Genomic DNA, 27,744 nt, shown 5'->3' with positions numbered 1-27,744 from the left:
GGAAACTGATGTCATAAAGGAGGACATAGTGTTGGCCTGTTTCTTTTAGAGTGTGTTTTAAAGCCGGCACAAGAGCTGTCATTTATGCGTGAGGGTGTCTGCAATGGCTCCGGCCGCTTCTTGTGCACCGTATTTAGCGAGAGCACTTTGATTATTTCCACGTAGCGCTTAGAATGACTGTGTTGTTTTTCCTGATTTCCTGTTCTGCGGAGCTCCCCGCAAGTCTGTTAGCTGCAGTTCCGCGTGCGTATTGCAATTGCAAAAGAGTGAATGTGGGTTGACGGCGGGCGTCCGAGAAAAACAGCACCTCTGTCGGCATCGTGACGCATGCCGATTTGGCGGGATCCACAAGGCAACCGCAATGCAACGATTTGGATGTTGCGAGTGCTATAGGCAAGCACACTTGCGAGACCCGTAGGAAACGCCCACCTTCCTGGAGCGCAGATATATTCAAAGTGGATGGACTCGTTAACTGGCCATTGGTCGAGACAAGCGAGAGACGTTTGCAGTATTGGTGTAGAGAAAGCAGGCAAGCGATTGATGGAACCGGAGTAGTTGCGGGCACACGCAAATGCGCAATACACAGTTTTCGTCAAGGAGGAAAAGTTCAAGGAGAAACAAGCAGGCTGCTTGATGTGACTATGTCGCCGCTTCGTTTCAAGGGTGACGTCAGCGAAATCGTCGTCATCCCGCCTGCTGGCGGCGTGTGGACTCCGTCGCGCGCCGCGTGCCGATCACGCGTCGTCCCGGTGGCGGCGGCGGCGGCCGGTGTCGCCTCGCTGCAGCCGATCCGGGGCCCGCCGAGGCATCTCGCCCTTCTCCGAGGTCAGGGCGAGAAGGAGGCGCCCAACCTGCCGAAAACTTGACCTCGTTCGCGGCCGTTTCCGTTGGGCGGCATCGTCGCGAGCTTGCATGGCTGCTTGCTCGGCGGAGCTTTGTTTCTGGGTCGTCTCAGAAACGGGAAGGGGTGACGGCGATTCCTGCCAAGGTTGGCGGCCTCCAACTCGACGGCCCTGTCGGTAGCCAGCCCGACGCGGGCTACCGTTGTCGGGGGGAGACAAATACGGGACCTGCATCGCGTGTTGCGACGCCGGAGCAGACGTCCGTAATGTTGGGTGCGGATTACGACAATGTAACCACTGTGAAACCGCTCTCGGTCGATATACTTGGTCGGGAGAAAAACAGAGGAATAAGGGCATATACAGGGAGGTTAACCAGATGGCAATATCCGGTTTACTATCCTGCACTTGCTGTGGGGGAACAGGGGAGGAGATAAAACATAAAGGTAGAGAGAAAGTACGAGTTTAACTTAACCTGATGTAAAGCTGCGCAACGGGGTGATGTGTGTATTTGAACTCGCAAGCTAAGCGGTCGCAGTAGAGGCACCTTGGCACACCTGCTTACATGACGGGTATGTTCCGTCTTGCTAGGAGTGAATAACTGTAATTTTGGGCTGACTTCGCAGAGCCCGGTGAGGGGCAAGTATATTATTTCAGAGTCGGAAGGACACCGTTGCCTTCATCGTTTTGGTATACCAATGACCGTGTACAACCAAATTGCGTTCATTGATGACATGGAAGCTGATAACAGTGAAGCAGCATAGGGACACCCTCTGATGCGATACTTCGCATGAAATTAGTTTCAAATTATGAAGCTCGGTTTCAAAGGGAAGGCAATTTTTGCGCGGCTATGAAACAATTTGGTACCAAAAAGAGAGTTAAAGTGAATCTTTGTTATGTACACTGTAGTTGGCATGAATTTCGCTTAAGCATTTCATTGGCATGCCGATGGACCAATAGCTCCGCTGTAATAGCGCAGGAACACGAACGGCATTGTTCATGCAATTTCTGCTACAAAAAAAAAGAAGAAAGAACTTGGCAGTAACTTAATTTAAATTAGGTAAATAAATTATGTGGTTTTACGTGCCAAAAGCACGATCTGATTATGAGGCACGTCGTAGTGGAGGATTCCGGAATAAATTTGAACACCTGGGGTTCTTTAACGCGCACCTAAATCTAAGTACACGGGTGTTCTTGCAATTTGCCCCCTTCGAAGTGTGGTCGCCGTGGCCGAGATTAGATCCCGCTACCTCGAGCTTAGCAGCGCATCTCCAAAGCCACCCAGGAAGCACGGCGGGTAACTTAGCAGAAACTAAGGCGGCGTGGGATGGCGTGCTGATCACGAAATGTAGTCTTGGTAGCCTTTTTCTTTGTTTTTAGAGCCGGTGCTATTGCGTCGTTCAACTGCGTTGCCCTCATTAACTTCGCGACGCCGCCGAGACGACGTCCACGTGGCGCAGTCTGTCGCGGTGCAGGCGCGTCTGACGAAGTCGCCCGCGAGCAGGTTGGACCGCGCTGCCACGACGCGCGATTGATTCGTTTTGCCGACTGCTGCCTCTCGAATCTGCACACCGCGTCGGTCAGGTACGGCTTTGCGAGAGGCCCTCCTGTTGTCGCAGAGGCTGCGGAATGACGTAGCGCGCGAGGTTGCGCGAGACCTCCCTGCACGCGCGCCCCGGTGTCTACGATGGTCGCTGAGGTTGCGCCTTAATGGACTGCTCGATCTCGCCGTGCGGCTCCGCGGTGCGCAGGGGCATCGTTTGCGTGCGTACGGCGATAACTGCGCGAGGAGAGAGAGAGAGTTGTGACGGGGAGAGGAAAGTGGCGGGGAAGGCGATGAGGCAAGTGCCGTGCCGACGAATTAGCTTCTAAAAATATCGATCTCGTCGCCAGCAGGGCGCGGAGGCGAACCCATATCGCGGGTCCCTCACGTAACGCCGTGCGTGCGTCGCCAGTTCCGCGCAGATCCGTCGCCGTTGCCGGAGCTGCTTTCCCTCTCGCCCTCTTTATTGCACACTTATGCACCACAGGCGAGACCCGCTTTCCTCTCTTGTCATTTTTTTGTTTAACTCAGCGGCTATTATGGCGTCTCGAGACGATAAAAAGAGAGAGTTAACGAAAGAGGCTTGCACGTAGAGTAAAACAGAAAAATAAAAATAAGGGGCAAGCGTGCAGAGAAAATAACTAAGAGCAGATAGTAGAGAGATCTCGCACACGAGGAAGCGGAAGCGGGAAGTGGGCGACCCGCATTTCCGCGTCGTCGTTAACATTTTCCTTTCGCTTTTCTTCTTCTATCTCCTCCGGCTTGCATCACTTCCGGGAAGGCAGCGCAGGCTGTAGCCGCCGTTACTGCGTCAGGTGTCGGGGCGAGCGGTGTAAGAAGAGCGGTGCCGCCGGGTTGGGGAAAGACGCGATACGGTCTCGACGTTTCCCTGCGCGGTGCTGTGTGCTCGTAATTATTACGTGCCTCGGACGGGGCTTGCGGGAAGTCGCACTCGCGGCGGGCCTTGTCGAAACCCCGAGGCTTTCGAGCGACGCGCCTTACGCAACCGGCCCGCCGCACAGCGCTGCGTGACTGCAAGCGGTCGCGTGGGCGCCGTGACAATCGAGGAGAGTCGAACTTTGGCGTTGCAGCGAGCAGACAGAGAAGCTGGGAAATTTCGGCGTGGCCTCCGAGATCGCAACGGTGCAGGTGCGCTGTGACGTCTCGGAGGCCACGGTTCTAAGCTCGGACGCAGCAGTGAGAGGCAGCATAGCCTGCTTCGTCGTAGCGGATATGCAAAGAATTAAAAAAAAAAACAAAGCACAAATTACAAATCTATCTTGTGCAATGATACAAGCTTGAAATGCGCGTAACAAACATTCGACCTCATGTATAGCTTTCAAAATATTCGTGCGGCAATTTCATTCAATTTTTCCCCCTCTCTATCTCACCCCCCTGGGAGCACAAAATACACAAAAGTCAGGCTTGGTGTCCTCTCATCATATCTCGCAGTCCTTACGAAATTCGGCAGCACGTGTAGCCCCGCTGTGGAAGGCATCGATGGCGCGCCAGTAATCTACTTCTGAGCGCTTAATATCTGCGTCCGAGGCGTCGTTTTTGTTCCAGGCGGAACAATTCGGGACCTAGCTGTCCATTCTGCTTCAGTTATTGCATTGAACTTTCATATATTTACGCTTATATTTTTCTCACAATAATGTACTCTCGCACACTGACCACATGGCGCAGTTATGAGCATATGTTAACAATTGTATGCGCGCTTAGTTATGGACGCGAATATTTGGGCGAAGTAATAGATCTCTATACTCTCAGTAAAGTACGGGTATTCTTGTTCTGTTGCCTTTTTCTTGTTTCGGCCGCGAAGTAGCGTCGCGGCAGTGCCCGTCTTGCATTTACTAGCGAGAACGGCAGTATTTAATAACGAAGGAGGCGGATGTAATTATTCCTTTTGCTAGTAGCAGGAAATGGTTGTAAAGTGTTAGTGGTGCGAGAAGTATAGAGTATTTTGTTTTTTCGTGGAAATGAAAAGAAAGAAAAAAAGAAAGAAAGCGAGAATAAAAGAAAACGTGAGTGGTTGTTTACATTGTGATGAGAGTCACATTCGCCTAAGAACGAAATGTACAGGTACAGTGAATATTTTGGCTATTGCGGTAGATGACGTTTAGTTCACCGATGGGTTGGGCTAACGCTCGTCCTAGTCCCTTCCCGTGTCCTCTGTACCGCTTCGCGCTGTACCGCACAGTCTGAAATTTAGATGAGGTGACAAACGTATCAAAAACATCACCTTGTAGCGAAAGTACCGTTTCATTAAGGGACACTGAAGGAAAAAAAAAGGGAGGATTTCAGGAAAAGCCTAAAAATAGAAAGACGGGTGGCGACGCCACCTTGACGTTCCCGCACTAGCTAGCCAGGATGTCATGGATGTTGAAGGCGTCCGCTTGGGCCCAGCTAATTGTTAATGATTAAAAATGGACCACATTGTGTTCTAAACGTGTCAAACAGAATGTGGTAAGTTTCGAGAACGTGTACTCAACAAACACTCCCACACTCTCCCTCGTCCCTCAAGACATTGATATGCGTGACGTTACACTGTACCGCCACTGGTGTCTCGTGCGAAATAAAAAATAAATAAGCTTTGCCCTTCACTTTCTCTTATAGTAATCAATTTATTTTCACGGAATTATTGAAAGTAGAGTTTACGAAGAGTACTTTATCAGTCTAAACTGATTTTGCGTTTATCTAACAGCTCAGCTTATTAAAGTCAGTATGAGTTCGTTCGGATCGTCTGCGGCGCATTAAAGGTTCTAGAAGCGAGCTGTGGATTGTGCTTTGTTTTGTTGCGCCGTATTAATTCTTTATTGATAAACGACTAGCCAGAGCCGAGTGGACGCTGCCGAAATCCACGACGTCATGGCTTGTTGCGAACCATTAGAACGGCGTCGACACTCGTTTATTGGTTTTTACGTCTTTTCTGGCCTACTAAGACTGGCCACACAGGAAAGTGCAACCGTTTTATTTTTGCAAATGTGTAATTTGCTTAATACTGTTTAACTTAATATATATTGCTATTTAGTGTCCACTTAACAGTAACGAATGACAATACTGATTTGAGCACAAGGTGTGCAGATTTGAAACGTAATGTCAGTCGGGGAAGCAGATAGTGACCTCGCTGCTTTTTTTTTTTTTTATTCGCCTCGCGATATGCCGCTTTCCGCAGTATTGTGTGCTTTCTAAGAGACCGAAGGCTGCGCAAAGGCGCTGGAATGGGGGAGGTTTCCGAATGCGAAAAATCATGCAGATCTGACGCTCTGCGGTAAGCGGAAGTCTTTGCGCCATCTCGGCCACCGCGGCCACGCCGGGTGGTGTCTCCACACCGCCGTCGCGACCTGATGGCGTCCTCGCCTGAGCCGTCCACGCGGCCCGCTTCTCCTCCCGCCTTCCTCCTCTCAGTGCCGCCCCCTTTGCTCTTCTCGCAGTCCGCACCCACGTCTACGCAATCCAGCCGCCAATACGAGCGACCACAATTAGAACCGCCGGGCGCGAAGAAGAAAGCTGCGCTTTAAAACTAACCTCCGCTTTAACCTCTGTAACGCAGAAAAGTAACCATCGCAGTAACCCAGCGACCACAGCAACAAAACCCATCCGATGCTATATATACAAAAAAAAAAATATATTGCTAGATGGACAGGTCTCTAGCATCTAAATGCTATTTTGCGTGCGATGCTTGAGATCATATGCCTGCAATATTGAATTTTACTGAAGGCACCAGCTAGACGTTCAATCTGCACAGGCGAAGCTTTCGGCATGCCACATTCTCCTATCTAACTTGTCAAGTGAACCGGGGATCAGCTAGTCCGACGGCGATCCAGGCACGACCTGTACTCGTCGTATTTTCTTTAATACCCCATATTACTTGGGTGGCTAGAATACGTTCAAGATAGCAATTTATGGCGAGCTGACACGCGTGCTGTATTCATTTTTGTCGTTAGCTGTCGGACGAGGTCCGATTACCATAGATTATCAAGGAGAAAGATAATTAGCACCGCCATATTACCCTATTCAGAAAATGAGGTTGCGTTGCCGTATCGGGACAGTGAAATAATCTGCTAAGCTTGCCAGACGAGGGTAAACTTGGTTGAACGGCCTACTAATGACTCGGAAGTAATTTTTCCAGCGTGTTGCACGTTTTAAAACTTGGGAATGGCGCTAGCTTTTCCTTCCACAAACTCGTTTGTGGCAGGAATGAGCAACATCTTTTCGAGGTGCAAAACGAAATGGTTGACTCAGGGAGGTGCACATTTGCGCTCGCACCCAGCCCGATAGGTTCGCAGGATATCCGCGCTTCACAGTCCGCTAATGAACAGCCACCGTCGGCTACACGTACGCCGCCGAACGACTCGTTTTCGGCGACGTGTAGGAAGCGCGCGTCGGCGACCCAGCGTGCGACCGACCCTCTGGGGTCAGCCGCACTCAATCAGCCGAGTGTCCGGCGACTTCCCCGTGCAGTAAAGCACGCCAGCGGCGCACTGCACTGCAGCGCGGACCATTAGACTAATGCGGAAAGCGCCGCTGCGACCTGCACTGCCCCGTGCCGAACTGGTCCGCCGCAGAGGCATGCGCGGCGCCATCGTCGGGCGACGCGTGCATAAAGCGCACACGGGTGATTCGAGCCGACCAGTGGCGCTCTCGCGTGCCGAGCCGGCTCGTTGCTGTGGTGGGCGTACACTCTGCCACGACGCGTTGACCTGGGACCTGGCGTGTACTTGACGAGGCGGAGAGAGGCGCCAGTGTGCGCGCGCCAAAGGAGTGAGCCGGGACCACCGCACAACCTCCCAGTGAGCTCGAGTCTTGGCATCGGTGGCATCCGGCCGCAATGTGACACGCGCTACTTCACCGCGGGCCTTCCACAGATGTGTGTTATTCCGTCTGGGCCGTTGATGCGCCATCGCGAAAACCTGACGTGTCCCCATCTACGACCGCTCTGCTGGCCGCGTTTCTTTAAGAAAAAGATAAATTATGCCGTTTTACGTGCCAAAACCACTCTCTCATTATGAGGCACGCCGTAGTGGAGGACTCCGATACTTTCGACCACCTAGGGACCTCTAACGCGCACCTAAATCTAAGTACACGGGTGTCTTGGCATTTCGTCCTTATCGAAATGCGGCCGCCGTGGCCGGGATTCGATTCCGCGACCTCGAGCTCAGTAGCCCCACACCACAGCCCCTGAGCAACCACGGCGGGTTATATTAGGAAAAATCACAAATGCGGTGGTCTGCTTGCAACGGGAACAGACCGTATGGGATGGTGTTATTGTGCGCAACAATCGGAAATTAGGGGCGTTTCAGGAACACGAGAACCATAACCTGAAACTGAGGTGGCCCATTTTATAATGCGAACCTCGTTCGGAAGAGAGCGACGCACGGCTGCGGCATGACGCACCCGGGGCAGCCAGCGTCTCGGACCGCCGCGCCGGGCGCGTGGGAGGCTGACGCAGCGGGCCCACCGCGCGCGCGCCTTTGACGCAGCTGCCGCGCGGGACGGGAGGCGAGGTGCGCTCCGCGAGCTGCTCCCGACAGGCGCTGACCCGTGGGGCCAGCTCGCGCCGGTGCGTAACCACGACGAGGGGCGATTGTCGCGAGGGGTGCCCTCCCCACATCGCGGCGCACGACGAACGCGCAGCACGGCGTCCTCTGCTGTGACGACACCGCGACTGTGTGCGGGCCACGTAACATGTCAGGCGCCAGCGGACTCGCACTGGCAGCTTACGCCAAGTTGTCGGAGCGAAGAATTGCAGCCGGATCGTATAAAATGCCTTGACGGTTAGCCGCTTCACGTAGTCGTTAATGATCACGCTCAAAAGGCTAACTGCGACTTTTCTTAACTGGACGACAGAATGGAGCATGCGATAACAGGAATGACGAAGGACGCATGAAGAACAACGCGCGTGTTATTTTGTCCTCGCTTTTTACGTCCCACGGTGCGCCAAGTCACCAAACAACGCTCTTTTCTAGAGATCTATTCTTGTGCACTGCATAACATGCCTTCTATCTCAACGCGGTGACACTGAAAGCAAACGTATTTCAGCGACTCTTGTATTCAGGGTGGCGAAGTCCATGTGGCGCGCGTAACTATGTATCGAATCATGCGACCAGCAGTACTAAACTGTGTGTCCGAAACTTTGAAGATAAGGAGGAAAAGCGGAGATAAAGGTCGTGCAAGCAAAATGTGAAGTTACTTTAGGCCTACTGTTAAGACGCGTACGCGAATAATAAAAAAAAAACATGACTTAGATAGCCAAGCCAGGTGGCTGATATTAGTTGACATTAAATGATGAAATGGCGTTGGCTAGGCAATGCAGTGTGTTTAACATAAAACATTAGCTTAACTGAGTTGGCGCTGGGAAGGGAAATAAAATCGGGTATATGGACAGATGAGCTTAGGAGAACTGCACGCATATGGAATGAAGTCAGTTGATCTCAGACAAGGGTAGCTGGACATAGCTAGGAGAGGCCTTCGCACTTCAGAGATTGCAAAATAGGATGGCGATGACGAGGATTATAATGATAATGAAATGAATCGGGAGTCTGACAGCGCAGATATTTCTAAGTAGTGTTGAACGATTGTGTACATTTGTCTATATATTGATACGCCTGCATAAGAGGCATGCAGTAATCCAAAAACTATGATACAGGGAAATCAGGCGTTAGTGTCTATGGCTGCTGCAAGTATGGCGTTTTAAGCGTCGTCGGAATGATGCCGAGCCTTCGTTCTTTAGGCTTCAAACAATTTCGTGACATTGCAGATTCATAGTTCAGAACAATATATTACGGTTACACTAATGAATTCGCACTCATGTGTGTTTATAAATATATGATTGCTTGGAAATTTAGAAAAATAAATCCTAATAAGTAACGCCACAAGCAATTCTGAAGCCACGAAGACGAGACAAAGCGTCATTCCCGTGTTAGCTGAATGATCGCAGCACCGCTGTTACCTGTGGAGATTTTTTTCTAGGAAACTCTGATATAAGGCACTGCATTACAAGGCAGGCACTGTGCAGTTTTAGAAGCAAAGCCTTTCTTTGCGAACATCGTCGTGTTTCGTGACCCTGCCTGCGGCCTGGCTGTTCCCTTGCCGAACTGGCCAAACCATCGCATTGGAGCACGCGCGCCGCTGGGTTCCGTGCAGCACGACCAGATGGCGCGCCTCCAAGGAAGCGGCGCCGTGCGCGGTACAGAAATGAAAAGGAATCAGAAAGCTTGCCTTCTCGCATCCGCGGCTGCATGGTAATGGGGAAGTAAATGCTCCTTGCGGATAGAATGGATACGAATAGCGCTAGTTGCGTATCCGCATGTTGCTTTCAAAACCATGGTGCATTCAAGGCGTCCGTCGTACTTGACAGTAGTCATCAAGTTCTCTTAACAAAAGGCTCGGCATAATTTGTGTGTGTGTGTGTGTGTGTGTGTGTGTGTGTGTGTGTGTGTGTGTGTGTGCGTGCGTGCGCGCGTGCGTGCGTGTGTGAGTGCGTGTAGTCGCGTTGCGACTTTTTATGCACTCACACAATACTTCGTAGTGTGTAGATTCCAACTCGCTGGATCTGCTGCAGTTTTTTTTTCTCGTTTGATTCTTTTTAGATTTATTTATTTAATGGTAGCAGGTGGCACCTGAATGCAATGACATGAAAAGGCGAAAGTCCTTCAACCCGCCCTTTGTGCATAAAAGTTCACCATTGGCTGTGCCACAGCGCACTAGTTCCAAGCAAGGTGGCGGGGTATGATTCCGTCGTTCGATTTAAGCAGCGACTGAGTATAGATGGAATAAAGAAGTAAGAAGCTCGGTTGCACAACCTCGAGAAGTTGCTGCCTGCGACATGCACACAGTGTCTCGCTTCCACATTACATAGTGCGCGCTGTGTATACTGCGCTGGCCAGAATATAAGTGGCTTCGCGAGCGGCTAGCTCAGCGCGCACAGCACCGTCGCCACATTATATATATATATATATATATATATATATATATATATATATATATATATATATATATATATATATATATATATATATATATATATATATATATATATATATATATATATATATATATATATAAGGCAAGGCGCAGTGGGAACGCCGCCACTCCATTTGCATGCGTTCCCAGTGACGCAGGAACAGCCGCCGCAGTGCATAGCGATTATCGACTCGCGGGCGTCGACCCATTGGCCCAGATATCGCTTCCCCAGGAAGTGCTCGACTGGCTTTTGTTTTTGCCGCCATCTACGATTCTAATAACCGCCCGCCGGCACGGCGCCCTGCATTTTACCCCGCGGTTTCCGTTCGGCACGCAACAGGAGTCGTTTGCGGATGCAGTGCGGCATTCGTTGTTTTACCTGGCTTGTCTGATCGAACTTGACACGGCTCATGGGCCAGAAAGAACGCCGAGGAGGCGGCCGATCAATTTGCCATCCGCGCTGGTTTCCCCCTTAGCCTGTCTTCGTGCTACCTCTTTACGTATTATTTTTTCCACGTTGGCTGCATCTGTTCGTCTCCTTTGTTTGCTGAACGACCTTACTTGAATCCGCTATCCCTGCGAAACACGGCTGGTGCTGCGTCTCTCCTTCGGTCCCGCTTTGACCTGCTGGTGCTGTGTGGCGCTGCCTCCTGGCTTTTGACTGCGGCCTGTACGCTGCACTCGCGCTTGTTTGGCCCTCGAACGCTGCGCGTCGCCTGATATGTCCAACTATCACGGTGACGTCAGTGCGTGAACTCGCTTCTATCACCAAAGACGTAACAGGAAAGACTGTTGGCAGCCAGTGCACCAGAAGCGTAAGTGCAAGGTTGAACAATACAAAACAATTAAAGGTAGGCAGCCAAAGCAAGAAAGTTAATGAAACAGAAATTAGAAAAAAGAAAAAAAAAAACGTCTTCCTTTCCTACTTTGTTTGTTTCTTTCTTTCTTAGCGCTCGTACGTGTAATGTGCACTGAATGTGCTCTGAAATAAGCTTGAATTTTAACGACGTTCTCTCAGTGTACGAGGAGGACACAGTGCATACTTCTTCACTCGGCGTCGCACATGTGCACAGTGCGCCCGGTCGATTCGCGTGTCCGTGCGGTCGCGACGGGCCCGATTCGCGCTCGCAGCCGCGCGCGCGAGGTCAGCGACCACGGGACTCGCACGGCCGACGCGACGCGGTCCTCCCGCGCAGAGGAGCCGCATGCACGGCCGGGCACAGCCCTCCGGGAAGGCTCTGAGCTCGAGTTCCCAGGGCTGCGCAGTGAATCGCGGAGCTCCCTCGCGCGAGTCCACCTTGTCCCGAGAGTCGCGTGCGGCCACTGCCGGTGCGCAGGTTGGGGACCTCCCGCTCCATTACGAGGACGCAGGGATATGTACGCAAAAAAAGAACGCTGGCAAAGTAAGTGCGCAGGCAGTGAAAACAGGCGAATACGCAGAGTACTGGCTGTTCGTTTCCGTCAGCCTCGAAAGCCGGTTCGAACCAAGTGGCCCTGCGTGGCGAGCTAGGATATGTGACACGGAATGACTGTCACGTAATGTAATTAGAACCATTTTTATAGAAATTGCAATGTACGCCTTCGATATAAGTTTGTAATATTTTACGAGAGTTCAGCGCCAAAGCTTAAAAAAAACATTTGGCATTCTTTGGAAAATGTGATCCTAATTTCATAATTAAAAAAATAAACACACATCTGCTAATTTACATTGCTGCTTAGAAATAGCCGGAACAATGTCTACATAATGTTGCGTTGCTAGGAAATAAATAAAAAAACAATGAAAAACGGAAGGCAACAATCTTCTGAGCCGAAATTTTCCACTTTCATTACTGCAAGTATTTCTCATACCGCTCAAAGATACTGTGGTGTAGGAGAAAACGGAAAGACTGAGGTTATTTCCCGTGTTCCAACCAGCCAGAGTTTCGCCAAACGTTCATGTACAAGAACGGCATTTGTCTTCGAGCTGCTCACAGAGCCGCAAAGCCATCCATCAATCCAACAGACGAGCCGTCTGAGATGGCTGCCGGGTTTATTGATAAATGTTCTGAAACGGCAAGGCGGCGCCGCACTCTGCTTCCCCAGGCCTCGCCTCAACGACGTGACCACGTGCGAGTCGGGCGCGAACAGGATTCCGGGAGAGAGAAAAAAAAATAATTTTCCTAAATTTAGCCGTGGTGTTGCCCAGTCCAACAGCAACACTGTATAACGATCGTCGGCTCCTGCGGCCGACGCGGCTGGCTTCGTCTGCCATAGCCCCTATAGCGCCGCGACGGCCGAACCACTGGCAGGGAGAAAGAAGGAACCAACCAACATCAACAATGATAAGCACGAAAAAGAAAAAAGAAAAAGAGAAACAGAGTGGGAGGGAGACACGTCAGAGTTCATTGACCTCTTACGTATATCGGCGATCTCTCCTTCCTTCCTGCGGCTGTAGAGTTTGCTCCTTCCGGAGCAACGCTTCCCTTCGGGCAGACCGTCGCTGGCATCGCCAGTGCGCGTCGTCCGTAATCGTTTACGCACTGACACCCTTATCGCACCGCGCAGAAAGCCAGCGCAATCAACTTGTTGTCTCGGTCTCCCTTTCAGTGGTCGCGGTGAACGATTAGCAGCAGACTTCGACGCTGGTCGGCACGCGACCACTGCATCGGGTCGGTGTCACCTGTGGACAGGAGCGGCGCGGTTCGCGCCACCGAGCTGCAGCGTAGTCCGCGAAACGGAAACCGCACGACAGTTCGCTGCCCGTAGTGGTCTTATTCCAGGTGCAGGCTTAATTTGTATTAATAACCATGCTTCCGAAATCACCATACGCTGTTCTTCTCGCGACATGAAGGAGCAACATGTTTCTTCAAATTGACGTATTACACCTGCTTCGTGAAAGGGAAACTTTCCACGTGAGACAAAAGGCTAGACGAAACGTTAGACACACAGAAAAGAGGGAAACGAACAACGCAAACGCGGTTGTCACCAGCTCTCAAGCTCTTCGTTGTCACCAGTCGAGCGCGTGGTCTTCAGACCTTTCCCACACCTTCCTTCGCCTCTTTGTGGAAAATCGCGCTCTGATTGTAGTCGTATCTGTCTTTGCGCTTCTATGACGGCCCAAATACATCGTGTTGACGCTGATATGTTTGAAGGTGTCTGAAAAAACCTAGCTTCTTCTTTTTTTTTTTTTTACTGCAGAAGCCTGCCTCTAAGTATAATAAATTATCACTCGGGTATTGCCATAGAACGTTGTCGTGGTACAATCCGGGATTGAGCCGATGTGCAGCGCTGCTCAGCAATCCAAGATGTTAATACGGGTTGGCTTGGCGAGTAGCGTTGAGAAATATGGTGTTTAACAACTGTATACTGTCATAACGGCTGCTTTTTTCAGTAGCTGTTTTTGTGATGTGATAACGCAATAATGTACGAATGAAACTATGATGTTCTTACACGGGAACATGAGCTTATCTACAAGAAATATCTAATGATGACGATCGCACAGGTTTGCGACTAAGGATATTGCGCCATATACCTCCCCGATGTTTTTTTTCTGCACTTTACGATTTTGCGTTACACAATAAATATTGTAGGCTGCCATCATGAAGGGAAAACGAAACCATGCCCCAGAGTGGGTTTCGCCAGGTCATTGAGGAACCTTGCAGGGTTTCTAATGACACTCTGGTTTTCCTTTACGGTTCCAAGTGCTTTTGTTCTATCGATCTGCGCTCCGGCTACTATCGTCGTACAGCTGTGTACCTCTTCGAAGGTGTGGAAACCGCGTTTGTGACTCCGCATGAGCTCAGTTCCGAGTATTGTCCTTTGGCCTGTCCCAAGGGAAGAGGTATGACGGACGCATAATTTTACATCGCATTCCATGCATTCCATGCATTCCATGCGTGTACATAGGTGTTTAAAATTTGGCGGAATAAGGTGTTTTTACATTATTTCGATCGAGGGACAGCTGCTCCGTGAACTCAGCCCCGCAGAAATCTTTCACCAGTTCACTCTTGTTGGCTTCCTTCATTTACTTCACGCACTCACCAGCAAAATTTGCATGCTTATTGCATCGTGTTTGTTCTTAGCCTCACTGATCGTGCGACGATGGGCTTCTCTCTCTCCCTCCTCTGCTCACTGCTCCTCGAAACAAGGAGGAGCACCTAATTACTACTGTGAATAATTTTACTGCGCTTTTTCAGTGTTGACGATTAGGGTTCGTGACATATTGCCATCGGCATTTGTTGACAGTTTTGTTGACTATACTGCGATGATAGGCACATTGTCGTGAGCTGTTAGTGATTTATTGCCCGTGCATTGCCTTTTGCAAGAACACCGGCAAACGACGCCGGCTTACGATGAGGCGGGAGCGCGCGCCGAACGCAAGGCCGCCGAGCGCTCTGCTACAAATCGAGAGTCCGGCGCCTCATTGTGGCAGGCTGCTGGCCGCACCGTTAACTTGCGTAACTTGAAACAGGACCAGTCACCGTGGCGTCACCTTCGTCTACTGAGTGGTTGCTTCCGAAATAAATAAAACCTGCATTTTCCTCTCTTCTAATTATTATCATTGCTGGCGCAGGATGTTTGTTGAAGAAAATCCGTAGGATATTTTCTGATGCGGGACGGCCGCCGCGCTGTGGTGGACGGCGGGCGCTTGCGCGGTGAGGAAACGGCCGCAGCACCACTGCTTACGCACGTCGGTGTCGCGTCATTTAAAATGACGAGCACGGCGACGGCTGAACAAGAAGAGGCGGGAAGCAGGTACGGAATGGCTCGCCGTCGGTAATGGAATTGAATAAAGGCTAACGGCCAGCGCCGCTGGGGCCATCGGGTCACTGGGACGTGACGCAACTTTCAAAGAGAAAAACGGCCCGCCGGCGCGTGGTGGAAATTCCCGAACGCGCGCGCTGCACTGCCGGCGGTGAGCGGCAGCCGTTAGTCAGCGCTTCGAGCAACGGCTGACGACACGGAGGCCGGGCGGAGCTGCCGGCGAGGAGGTTCGGGGGGAGAGATAGATACGAAAACGGGTGCCGCAGGGAAACGCACCGTGGCCCCATTCCGGCGACGTCGTGCGCGGATGGGCTCGCTTCGGGGAAAGAAAAATAGCAGCGAAGTGGTGGCCGCGCTGGTTCTTCTGTTTCTCCCTCGCTCATCCTGCTTTTAGTTTGATACCCAATTCCCTGTGCGGCGTTATTCGCTCGCTTACGGCTCGCTGAAATATCAGAGCATCAGTGCGGGCGACCCGAAAGAGGCGCTCCAAGGTGTAGCAGCGCTGTGGTAAGCGGAGACAGTAGAGCGACTTCCCCCCTAGCCTGCAGCAACGTCTTTCATTGCTTTTTTGTTGTTGCACTTCTCTGTTATTTGGCAGTCGTAAACGGGCCTCGTTCCTTTCCAGCCGTGGAAACATCGCTAGCGCATCGCTCACACAGTTCACGTGCCGTGTCCGCGCCCGTATTTCGGGAGTCGCTGTGTAGGATAGCATGTGAGACAACCGGCGCCGGAGGGCGACACAGCCGTGCGAAATGCTGCCGTTGCGTCACTTTTGACGCCTGTGTTAGCTGTGCTCAGGTTGTGTGCACTGTGGCATTCTCGCGAAACTCGTTGTTATTCGCAGTACGGCTACGTGTCGCGATAGCGATATGTATTATTGGAAGTTGAAATAGGAGTACGATGCTTTATGTATTATTTCTTTGGACGATTTCATCACCCTTCGTCGATAAAAAAAAAGAAAGAAACAGATACTCAACAGTTACTCACCTCACTGATTAGAAACAATGTTTATCAGTAGAAAAAGCAGGCACGCCAGGTATCTGTTAAGCAGGTGACAAGTCATAGAGTGTTTTTCGCAATGTAAATGCGCAAAATTTGGTGCGCGGGGTCATTCCTTGGAGAGCTAGTACTGTATCGCTTTGCTTTCTGACTTGCGCCTAGACGACGTGCATACGAAATGAACCGGCCGGTAGCCGCGTAGTGCCTCGTCGATGCTGGTGCAATCGTAGAGTGAAGCCACGGGAGAATCCGTGTCCAAAGCCAAGCCAGGCCAGACCGCGCGTCGCGCGCGCGTGCGTCTCAAGGCGTAAGCAGAGGAGTCCCCCGGGCCCAAACCAAAACAAGTCTGGGTCAGAGAGGACGTCCTGGACGGCTTCCAGCGAGCGCACTGTACGCCGCCCACCGGGGAGCCTCCAAAATAAACGCGCGCTCGGCGAAGCGCTGAAAACAAAATGCGATCCAGGCCATTAGTCAGGGAGCTGTGTGCAACACCTTGGGGGATCACCCCGGGGCCCCCTCTTTCCGCAAGCGGCGTGCGACGGCAGCCGGCGGATGCCGCTTTCCTTTAGCTGGAATTGACCCAGGTGCGCCCGCCTGCTTCGGTCAGGCGCTGGTGCCAAGATTGTTGCCAGTGGTGCCACTCAGTTGTGATTGCGGTGATGAATGCATGCGACGTCCCAAAGAAAGGGAAAAAGCCCGTCTTATTAGGCGGGAAATGGGTGACCGGTTGGTTGCTGCGAAACCACGCTTAAGTTCTAAAGACAGCGACCGGGATGGTAGTCGAGAATGATGGATTTGGCACTTACGGATGGTGACAGCTTCTGCACATATGAGTGTAAGCAGTCGGAAAAGATCTCCTAGTCGACGCTCAAGTCTGTTGGAAGAAGCAAGAGGGCGTTGAGTGAATCGAGCAGCCGTCGCACCATGCAACGCAACGCTCGGGGCATCCATCGAATACGACGAATTCGCGCGAGGAGAACTCGTTGAGTCACCCTGTGTTTGTGGGAAGCTTACACGTGTGGGGACCATGAAAACACCTATCTACTACCAAGGCACGTTAAAGGAAAAAGAGTTGTTTCTAACCTTTACGTAATCTCTCTTTCTGTCTCTTCTTCTTTTTTCGCGATAATGGCGTCGACTGTAGCACTTTTTATGGGTGAATTTAATTTTGTATGCCACGATGGACGTAACCTGGTCGCGTCGCAGCATATGTGAACATTATGTCGCTCTTACATAACATGCTTGTTTGTTTGCCTGCCTGCCCGAAGTATCTTTATCGGGGGCAATTGCGTGTAATAAAGCGCGTTTCTGATTGACGCAGTTACGCTGCCATATTGTTCCCGTGTGCCTAGAAAGCAGCTCCGCTCTTCGTTCTACCTATCGTGGGGGAATGACGTAACGCACAAAGAAAGGCTCATAGCACCAGCTGTTCTTGCGGCTCATCTTTACGGCAATATTAGTGTTTAAAAAGTAGAGAAAGCTAAAAGGGACGAAAGTAAGAAAGAAAACGATGAATATCAAAAGCGCATGTAAAAAAAAAAGAAAGAAAATGAAAAAAGAAAGGGGGGGGTTCTTCACTACACTGCTTCTTCAGCATTGTCATGTTCCGTTACAAATGCCTCAACTAACTTGAGCATTCTAGCCAGAGGCGTTTAGAAAGGATCGGGACTGCACAACAACCTTTGAACGTTTTCAAGTGTTTCATTGCACGTGGGCGGACGATTCCTACTCTCACATATTTGTTTTGTTTTGATTATTCTTTGTTACTCTTCTATGAGCACAGGATAGCAAACCGGACATTTATTCTGGTCAGCATTCGGCCTGTTCCCCCTCCCATTCTCTCCCTCCCTTTGTCTATGCAGCCGTGTTCACTTTCTCATACACGTATGCAAGCACTTCTGCATTTGTTGTTGTTCGGTCGATCCTGTGAGAATGTTGCTAGTGTGCATGGCAGACATTGCGAAACTTCTGCACGATTTGTGGTGCCTCCCAAGGTATCTTTTGCCGTTGTTGCTACATGTTTTTCCGCCTTTTCTTATGTGCAGCACAAATCGAGATTATCCCATGCAAAGTGTGCGGTGACAAGTCTTCTGGAGTCCACTACGGCGTGATCACGTGTGAAGGCTGCAAGGTTTGTTTCGAAGCATCGATATTCCTCATTAAAAAGTTTAGTATTAAGCGCATCATAAAAATAAATATTGCAAATTCACTGCTATACTTTCATTAAATATTCGTTGAATTTTGCGGAATACGTTAGTAGTTAGGTTTCACAAAACCTTATGGAGGAAGGAAGGAACACGATTGAAGCCAAACGGGTCTGCCCAATACGTGATTGTCACGTCAGAGCGCGCGTTAAATTTTAGTGCTGCCGCTCTGCGGGCAGGGCTAGGCAGGGCAGCCGAACGAGTGCGCATTAAAAAAAAAAAAGTAGTGGGAAGCAAACGTTCTCGGCCAACACCCCGTGTCTCAAAGTTCACGTGATGGGCCGACAGTGTGACGAAAAAAGCGAAGGGAAGCTTTTCACGGACAGTTCGCTTGCAAAGGCTGGCTGCGGGATGTAATGCACCCTCGTAGTTTGTTTCCTTCCTCTACGCCAAATCGTTCGTTATCACAAACAGCTGAAGCACCAATGGTCACTTCGAAGATTGCATTGCCTCACGCACAAAAACGCTGCGGCGAAGTGGATTTGCGGTAACCGTTGCTGCCTTCGCGTTCAGCCACCTTTGACTGCGGATGAAGTTCGTATCGGAACTACATCGTTTGTTGACTTAAACTTAACGATGGCGCCGTTAGCTTTGCCCCCTACTTTTCTCCACAGAAAATTTGTTAGCTCTACTATAGTAATAAGGAAAAATAAACGTAACATTTAGTTTGCTTGTTTGTTGTAAAGTTCAAGGCGTTAGGAATTGTAAAATTATATGTTACTGAGATTACATCATGATATTGTAGTTGTGCTGATATTCCTTTGCAACAGGGTTCAAGTTAACCGGCTGAAGGTTCAAACACTGAGGGCTTTCTGTCGTAAGACCTGTTTTTCAATGGCTGGCTGCCTTCACTACCGCTATTAGCGATCGCCTGATCTTATGAACCGCTGTAGCGTACGAACTGCTTCGTGAATACGAGCCTGTATGTTTCCCGTCTCGTCGCTGAAGTACAAAAACATAATAAAATTATGGTTATATTACTCTAATCAAAAAGGAAGAGAAAGGAATCAAAGAGCCGTAGAACGGCATTAAGCTGATCAAGAACCCGTAGTGTTAGACTATCTGCACTGCTGGCTATTGTTAGTTATGAAGGAACGAAACGCACCGGTAGCGTCTACGCTAGTCATGATGAATCGTTACTGTGAGGAGCACGTTGAGACTGCACTGGCGCCAACTTCAGTGCGGTTAATAGCGTGACATGATGGAATGTAGACAAAAAAAAATGAGGAAAAATGTAAAGCGAAAAAACTGAGCGCTGCACTCTAAGGCTTTAATAAAAGAAAGCTTTATTAGAAAAGCTGATCACCCTTCTTTTTCGTTTTTTTTGGCGCTACCTTCCAAAATGTCTGTACACAAACTAGCCCACCAAAACATTGTGTTCATAGTGCTATTTGTGGCATGAGAACATAAACGTAGCAAACATCACAGTTGGCTTGTAAGTGTTGACACAATCGCTGTAATGACGCAGAAAATGTACAGGTAATGGAAAAAAAAATGCTACAGTATGTAAATAAAAAAATTCGCGAGGTATAATGCAGCTAAGTTGATATCAAGAATTAGACGCAATATGTTACTGTTAGTTTAGCGAATATTTAAATTATCAGCACCTTGTAGTTTTGAATGTTGAGGGAGTTCAGTAGCAATATTTTTTAGAATGCAAAACACTTTTTGAGGACAGTTTGCTCTTGAACTATAATCATTCATGCTGTAAGTGACCCTGTAAATGATTTCATTACAAAAAACGGGCTCCAGTTCACGCTGTGAAGGTGGTTGGCCAACGAAGCTGGGGTATCACCCGATGCGTTACATCATAGTGATGTAGCCATGAACTGGGTCCTGCCGAGCCTGAGCACGACGCGTTAGACACATTGACGTTGCCGTTCCCGTCGCTGTTCATCGTGTTCACGCTGGTCTTCAGGAGCTAACTATGCGTGCCCTTTCCATAGCGCTCTCAGAACACAAATGAAATTAATTGTTAGGCCAGTTATTCTTTTACACATGAAAGTGTAGTTACGTCATTCCCTGCTTTGTATGCCACAGTTGCCGCTTCCCGGCAACTGCAGCTTATTCAACCGTAATCTTTACCGGGAAACGCTTGCGGCGGACTCTATGCGCGGAGGCGAGCTTTCAGGTTCGTTGTTTTACTTTCCGCCGCATGGCCGGCGCCGCTGCTGCTGCGCATGCGCGGAAGCGAGCGCCATCTTGTGGCACTGAAAAGAACCCAGCGGTGCACAGGGCGAGCGTCTCCAGCTGTGATTGGTTGAGTTTTAGGCTGCGGAGGCGAAGAAATCTCGGGATGCTAGGCACATAAAGCTTCGCTGTAAAATGATGTTTTGACCTTGTAAAGTAAATGAGGCACTTGAGTATGCCACTTGGGATCTGAGTCGACTCAGTGAAGAGTAAGATGTTGAACGATCAACGCTTACAGGCCAACGCTACTCTAAGCTGTAGCGAGGAAAGATGCTATAATAAGTAGGATAAGTATCGTTGACTAGATTGCGTCACGGATATAATACCTACAGCTGCAATGTATTATCCGAACCTATGTTGCAACTGAGCTTTGTGTCGCTGCTGCATTTTTGAGAGCAATACTGTTGGAGTCCGATTAGGCTGCCGTTGTACGATTCAGCTTCATTCCTCGATTCACTCAATGTTGCGCCCATGACGAAAGCAATTTTGAGACGCATTATGACTAATCAGGCGAAATTTGCTTTTATTAGTTCATTTTATACGTTGAACAAAATGCCGCGAGTCGATCTAGTCACAGGTCGGCGGTCGACAGCGACCCTTCGAAGTTCGTGAGTCTCAGGAACCAGATTTAGAGACGCCAACGTGAATGTAAGAGAAATAAAGCCACTGATTAAGTAGACAGATTCTAGTTTCACTTTTAAGAGGTCTATGTTGATGGAAAATGCGACAAGTACACCATTTATGAATTTATGAACCATTTCACCCACGGGCGCATACCAGGACGGTGGTTGTACCATGCGCCTGGCTCTCGTTCATATGGCGTCCTGCTCACCATACTTTTGACGCTTTCGCACGTTGATGCGAGAGCGTCAAATGGCTCATTGAGCGAAAAAGCCGGCGCGCAATGTCTAGCAGCCGAAACGGCGCCTAAATTCCCATTGGTTGCGATGCCACGTCACGAGCGCTCCCTGTGACGTAGTAGAGCGGGCGAAAGCGAACACCAGCTGGCGCAGTAGCGCGCCAGGTGTTGCGTGAGCGAATCGCCGCGGCGCCGCTCACCTTCGATCTCGGAAGCCTGCGTTATCCTTGTCCGCGTTCCTTGTCCGCGCCAGCTCACAGAGCCTCCGTTCTGACTGCGCCTCGCAAAAGGCCGCAACAAAATGCGCCACGCTTCTCAACGCGCCGGCATGCCCGCGAGAAGTTTATAAATAGAAGGACTACTAAGTGGCGTTAAATTTGACATGAACGTTTTCCCATTCACAACTCACAAGAAGTGCTTAGGTGTCCTCGGATTTATTTTTTGTGACTAGCAGCACTGAAGGAAAATAGAAGGCTGACATGCCAGTAAGGTTTGAAGCAAGATAGAGATGAAAAAATAGCAAAATAGGCAGTGGGTAATTAATTGTAAAGCTTACCAAGAAAAAGTTAATAATCAAAGTGAAAGTTACCATTAATCAAACTGCAACATGCAATCTCAGAGGGAACCGATGTGCTGCAGTTGAAGAAACATTATTCCTTGTGCGGGGATGAAAGTCAGCACAGCCCCCTTTTGGTGCAAGGTTGGTGCTAATCTTCGTCAAAAAAATTGTAAAAATTACTTGGCCTTGGGGTTTCTATCGAGTTATTTTGTTCGTGTAGATGATATCGGTCGTATTCGTGGTTGGTGTGTTTGCGCTCACGTATTGCACGCTTTGTTTTATCTTAACAGGGTTTCTTCAGGAGAAGCCAGTCAAGTGTCGTGAATTACCAGTGTCCCCGGCAAAAGAACTGCGTAGTTGATCGCGTCAACAGGAACAGATGCCAGTACTGCAGACTACAAAAGTGTCTCGCGCTAGGAATGTCTCGAGACGGTAGGTGGTGTTTGTTGTGGCCTGCCGTTGCAGTGAAATGCGAATTATTTTCCCTTGGTCTACAGTTTGGAATAGAGAGTTTCGTTGGCGGACCCCCAGCGTGTATTCAAGTGGCACGAGACAGGTTTTGCCTATAGTGCTGTTGTGCAGTAAATGCGCGCCTACACTAGCCGCGGCAATATAATTCCAGAGGAAAGAGCACGACGTACGTTGATTGGGGGGAGAAGGGAGGATTATAATATATATCTGGTCTAGTTGCTGGTGCTCTCGTCAAATACATAGACTCATACATGTGACACCATAGCATGCATACTGCATTTGTGTCGCATCCAGAAAGCGAAGTTCCTTTTGCGTCAACGTCTGTAGCTTCCATGATGTTGACGGAAAAGGAACGTCGCTTTTTGGATTCCACAGAAATGCAGTGCGCACGTTATAGTGTCACATGTATGAGTCTATATATTTGACGAAAGGACTAGCAACTAGGCCAGCTGAAAGTATGCGCTAAGTGTGTCTCGTGCTTTACTTTACGGACGCCTGCTACGATCCCTTACACGCTCGCACTTTGCTTGTATTACTGATAGTTGTAGTTGATCTTGGTTGAATTTTCATTCTAATTAATTGCAAGTACATTTGGAATTGTATTACAATTTGTAATATATTCGTAATAGTATTCACCAATATATATGTATGCCCACCTGCTATGATTCCCTTGCTACTGGCAATATGTAATAATAATAATAATAATAATAATAATAATAATAATAATAATAATAATAATAATAATAATAAAAAGTAGCTGCATGCGTGAACTGAGGCCCCTAATCGGTGCCGACGCGGGAGGAGTAACGTGCCCCCCCCTGCAGCGGTCAAGTTCGGCCGCATGTCCAAGAAGCAGCGGGAGAAAGTGGAGGACGAGGTGCGCTTCCACCGGGCGCAGCTGGTGCGCCCCCAGGGCGGCGCGGTGGCCTCGACGGCCGCCGCGACGTCGACGCAGCCCGCGCAGCAGGCCACCGAGACGTCGCCCGACAGCTCGGTGTTTGACCAGCAGCAGACGCCGTCCTCCTCCAACCAGGTCGTGCCCTTCCTCAACGGAGGGTGAGCGCGCTTTTCTCCTAGAAGCAAACTCCCCTTTATTTCTCCCCTGGCGCTATGCTAAGTGTAACGAGAACTCGTGCGTGCATTTAACGATTCTGCAGGTCATCGCATGTAGCACAACAGGGGAAGAAGCTCGCTCGCGAAAAGCGAATACGCGTATGAAGGAAAGGAACGCTCTTCTCGTGTGATTTTGTCTGCATTACTCATCGTGACGCCTTTTGAAACCTTTGGTGCTCTTATTAGATCGAGCAGCCCTACTGGGCGGGCGCGTAACGCTATACGTACTTTGAGACAGCATTTTATTATGGAACATTTCAGAAAGAGGAACAGGATGCGAACGATAGTGATGATATGTCTGTACACATGACAAATATGGAAGTTACTAAAGGTACTCACACTAACATCCCCTTCTGGACAAAAGTGGTCATCGTGGCCGTGATTTAGCACCATGGCGCGTGCCGAGAGTACGACTTTAAGCAAAAGACGTGTGCAATATCGGCTTCGCCACAGCGGCATTCTTTGGAAGATGCACATCGGGGAGAAACTGGCTATATCACGGGTAAAGTCTGTTTCCGCGTCTTATAGGTGCCTTAGAGAATGCCTAGGAATTCTTCACAGAAGCCAGGCAACAGTCCACAGGCGTTGATATCGTGGGACTTTGTCACCAAAGTAGTATGAAGCACTTTCCTATGTAGTTACATAACAGAGCTTGCGGTCTTCTTAGCTACAAATTTCCTTCAAACCATAAGGCCAGTTGTCTATATTAGGAGAATTTATGCGTTTTACAAACATTTGAATTGAAAAGTCGAACTTTATCTCCATGTTTTTCTGAAATATCTCGGCTCTTACAGGATCAGCCAAGGAAGTGTAAGTATCAACATTCCCTGCTTTACGTGACAGAACGTATTGTTGCTTTGGCCTCACAGCTATTTTCAAGATCTTACAGCTAATAGCGCTGTAAGACCGTGCTGGAAGGTCGAAGAAGAGCTTATCTAAGTGTTTTGAGGCGTTCGTTGTCTTTTTTCCGAACAAGTACGGCGCTTATTGACTTACTTGAGCAAATCTGTCTGATCAATTGCGACTTGTTTTCTGATTCCAAGCTACAGCTCCGGAAATACAAACAGGAACAAATAACGTCGGCAGGAAGCACCGAAGTGCGAGTTAATGAATTTACGTGTTTACCTGCTGATTTCGTTTATTAGAACACGCATGGGAACGAATGAAAAAAAAAAGAAAAGATAGAACGGGGAGACTTATTGCGCACCGATATTGCGTTTGTGGGATCTGGTGTATATTTGCTACCAATGATCCACATGAACTTAGCTAGAAGGTAACGCTTCGTGTATTTACTTCAATTTTTCGAGCCTGTATTCTATGCGCTCCAACTTTAAGTTAAATCCTATCAACTTGTCTACAGGCTTGCATCTCGCTGAGCGGGTTCGTGTGCGCACTTTGCTTTGACGTCGAGTGACAGAAGATGGCCCTGCGCGCAGGTACCCTTACTCCGAGGAACTGGCGTCGTACACGCCCAACGGGTACGCGTACGCGGCCACGCCCACCATCGCGTTCGAGATGAGCACCGACTACGTGGACAGCACCACCTTCGAGCAGCGCCAGCAGCTGGACTCCACGGCGGACACCAATGGTCTGCTCTCCACCACCACGCCTGTCGCGGTGCCCGCCTCCTCACTCGCCTCGCACCTCGGTCAGTCTCTCTCTCTCTCTCTTCCCCTCCACTTCCGGGTTCTTCCTGTTCCGGTGCCATGCCTCGTGCCCTCTAGTGTTTGGTGGTGGCGACGGGAGTGTGCTTGCGGTGATGGTGGTGGCTTGTCCTTCCTCGCTTGATGTCGTTATTGTCATTGTTGCTCGTCATACAGGCGTGTGTGCCTGACATCGCTGGGACCATGGTAGCAGTAAAACAATGGGACGTACATGAAGTTATCTGTAGTAGAGAAAGAAAGGAAAAACGTAGTGGCCTTTTTTTTTTTTTTTGCTGCGTGGCCTCTTAGGAATTCTAGTGCCACTGCCTTCAATAGCAGCGTTCTTCGCGTGGTTTACCCGAGTCCGTCGTGTGACAACCTCCTTGAGTGCACGGCTTTCCCGTCTGCGTTTAGCCTTTCGAACCGCTTCCCGTCAGGTTTTCGTCCGTTGTTGACGGTGTCGCGAAGACTTGTTCAAGGCAGATACATTTCCGAGTTTGTTGGTAAAAATAAAGTGCGGCATTTGCTGTGTTGTGTATATGGTCTCTAGCTATTGTTTAGGGTTGATAACGTCAGAATTTCGGCTTGGTGGATGTTCTAAATTCAAGATGTTTAAAGTTCTGTTGAAGTGAAACTCGCCCATATTTACTGTAGCATCATATACATCCTTCGTGATTCACTGCTTAACGTTGTCATCAGAGTGTCATCTTGAATCGGGAGCTCTTCACCTGTGTAATACACACTAACAGGGGCTGTGAGCATGCCTTCTGGAATGCGAGATGCACTGAAGATAGCATTGTCTGTCGTTCGGCGGGCATGTCGCCCAAAGGGAACTGCACAATGGCGGAAACCGGTCTGGTTACTTACACCAAACTCTTGGTTAACGCTGTAGACCTGGCTAGCGTTCTTCACTTTAATTGCTTGTAGGTAGGTGTTTGCAGTGCAGATAGCTGATATGTTGCAGCATTTCTTTATTGTAAACTAAACTGCTCTTTTGTACGATGTAGAATTTGGTTTATCAGTTGGAAAGTAGCTGGACGCTCACGCTTGTCTGGGCGTTACATGACGTATTGCTAGAGACTCGCGCATGCTAGCCAGGATTTCCTATATTATACGCTAAAATAATGATGAAGGAACGATAAGAGATATCTATAATAAAATGCTGAAATAAAGTAAGAAGCTATCCAGCAAGAAGAAGCCCAATACAGAGAAACATGATTTCTACCAGCACAGGCAGGCGACGTGCCCACCGACGTAGTCGGGCAACCACACTGCGCGAGTCAGTTCTGCTGGTGGTTTGCAGCTGTCCTTTCTTTCTGCATGGCTCGCAAATGCAGTACTAACCGCCGTTCATTGACGTAACCCTGGTGGTGGTCATCCCTTGGTCATCCGGGAAAAAATGACCATTGTTTTATTCGTAGGTCACTGTGAACAGCGGCTAATTTTCTTGTGTCTCTTTTGCTTTTACACGGGGATCCACAGAAGATTCAGATTTGAAATCGGCCTCCCAAGAAGGTTAGTTCACAAACATCTCGACTGCTTTCCTTACAACAATCTTTGTGCATTTCTTTGGTACGCTCGAGCTTTTTCTATCGCTTCTAAAGAGGACAAAAACATGGAGCTTTACTCCTGGGTACAGCACTGTAGCGCAGTGTAAGGACAATCCAAGTGTTCGATAGAAAGGAGCAAGGTCCTGCTGCGAGCCTTAATGAAAAGGCCTCCAGTAATGGCATTGTTGCGAGAACGTACGAGTCAGTATACACATTCCCCATTTCTTGAGGACATGACCACTTAGCGTTATATTGCCTAAATACCAGCGCAAGTAATGCTCGTAAGGAACGTCCTCTTAGTGGATGCAAGATTTTTACGGAGTTTTATGCCGCGCACAGTGATTCAAGGAACTACAGATACTATAAAAACATTTGGCTAGCGATGGTCGAGTCGTGCCTTTAGTAAGCAAAATAAGTTCGTGACACCACTATTTTCCTTAACGCGCTGATAGGCGTCGTCGTTTTGTCCATGTTTTGACGATTTAGGCGCAATAGCATTTGCATTACAGTCAATTTTCTTGATGCCGTCCTTCACTGTTGTCTTTCTGTTCTCTTTCTCTCTCTCTTGTGCACACGCCACTGCTGCTGTGGCAGGACTGAGAGGTAATGTCCGTGCTGTTCATGTTCTCGTGACACCCCACCCCATATGTCGCTAAATGTCGCCCACGTATCCGCTTTGTTTTCGAGACTGCACATCGCACTGCCCTGCCTTTCAGCAGCCGGCTTGCTTGCGTAGATGGAAAAAGCATGCACGTTTAGATGACACAATCGTCCGGCTACTCTCAGTCTACGCCGTGACGAAGGGTAGAGGGCCCGATACCCGCCGTGGTTGCTTAGTGGCTATGGTGTTGGGCTGCTGAGCACGTGGTCGCGGGATCGAACCCCGGCCACGGCGGCCGCATTTCGATGGGGGCGAAATGCGAAAACGCCCGCGTGTTTAGATTTAGGTGCACGTTAAAGAACCCCAGGTGGTCCAAATTTCCGGAGTCCCCCACTACGGCGTGCCTCATATTCAGATCGTGGTTCTGGCACGTAAAACCGCATAATTTAATTTAGAGGGCCCGAT

The 27,744-nt window shown here is 49.4% G+C and overlaps 1 protein-coding gene across 6 annotated transcripts in view; it reads left to right on the top strand.

Moving 5' to 3' along the window:
- The window catches only part of Hr3 (Hormone receptor 3), a 157,164-nt gene that overhangs the window by 103,422 nt on the left and 25,998 nt on the right, over positions 1-27,744 (top strand). For 4 of the 6 annotated variants that reach the window (XM_065450835.1, XM_065450859.1, XM_065450852.1 and 1 more), the window contains 5 exons: positions 18,135-18,220; positions 22,192-22,333; positions 23,197-23,428; positions 24,922-25,133; positions 26,611-26,643. In XM_065450835.1, coding sequence (XP_065306907.1) covers positions 18,135-18,220; positions 22,192-22,333; positions 23,197-23,428; positions 24,922-25,133; positions 26,611-26,643 — 705 coding nt within the window. The remainder of the gene's footprint in view (positions 1-18,134; positions 18,221-22,191; positions 22,334-23,196; positions 23,429-24,921; positions 25,134-26,610; positions 26,644-27,744) is intronic. The other 2 variants (XM_065450844.1, XM_070536840.1) reach the window with 1 other exon arrangement.

The sequence above is a fragment of the Dermacentor albipictus genome, chromosome 4 (genome assembly GCF_038994185.2).
Source record: "Dermacentor albipictus isolate Rhodes 1998 colony chromosome 4, USDA_Dalb.pri_finalv2, whole genome shotgun sequence".
Taxonomy (NCBI): Eukaryota; Metazoa; Arthropoda; class Arachnida; order Ixodida; family Ixodidae; genus Dermacentor; species Dermacentor albipictus.
Note: the sequence above shows the minus strand (reverse complement) of the source record. Positions and strands in the feature narration are given on the sequence as shown.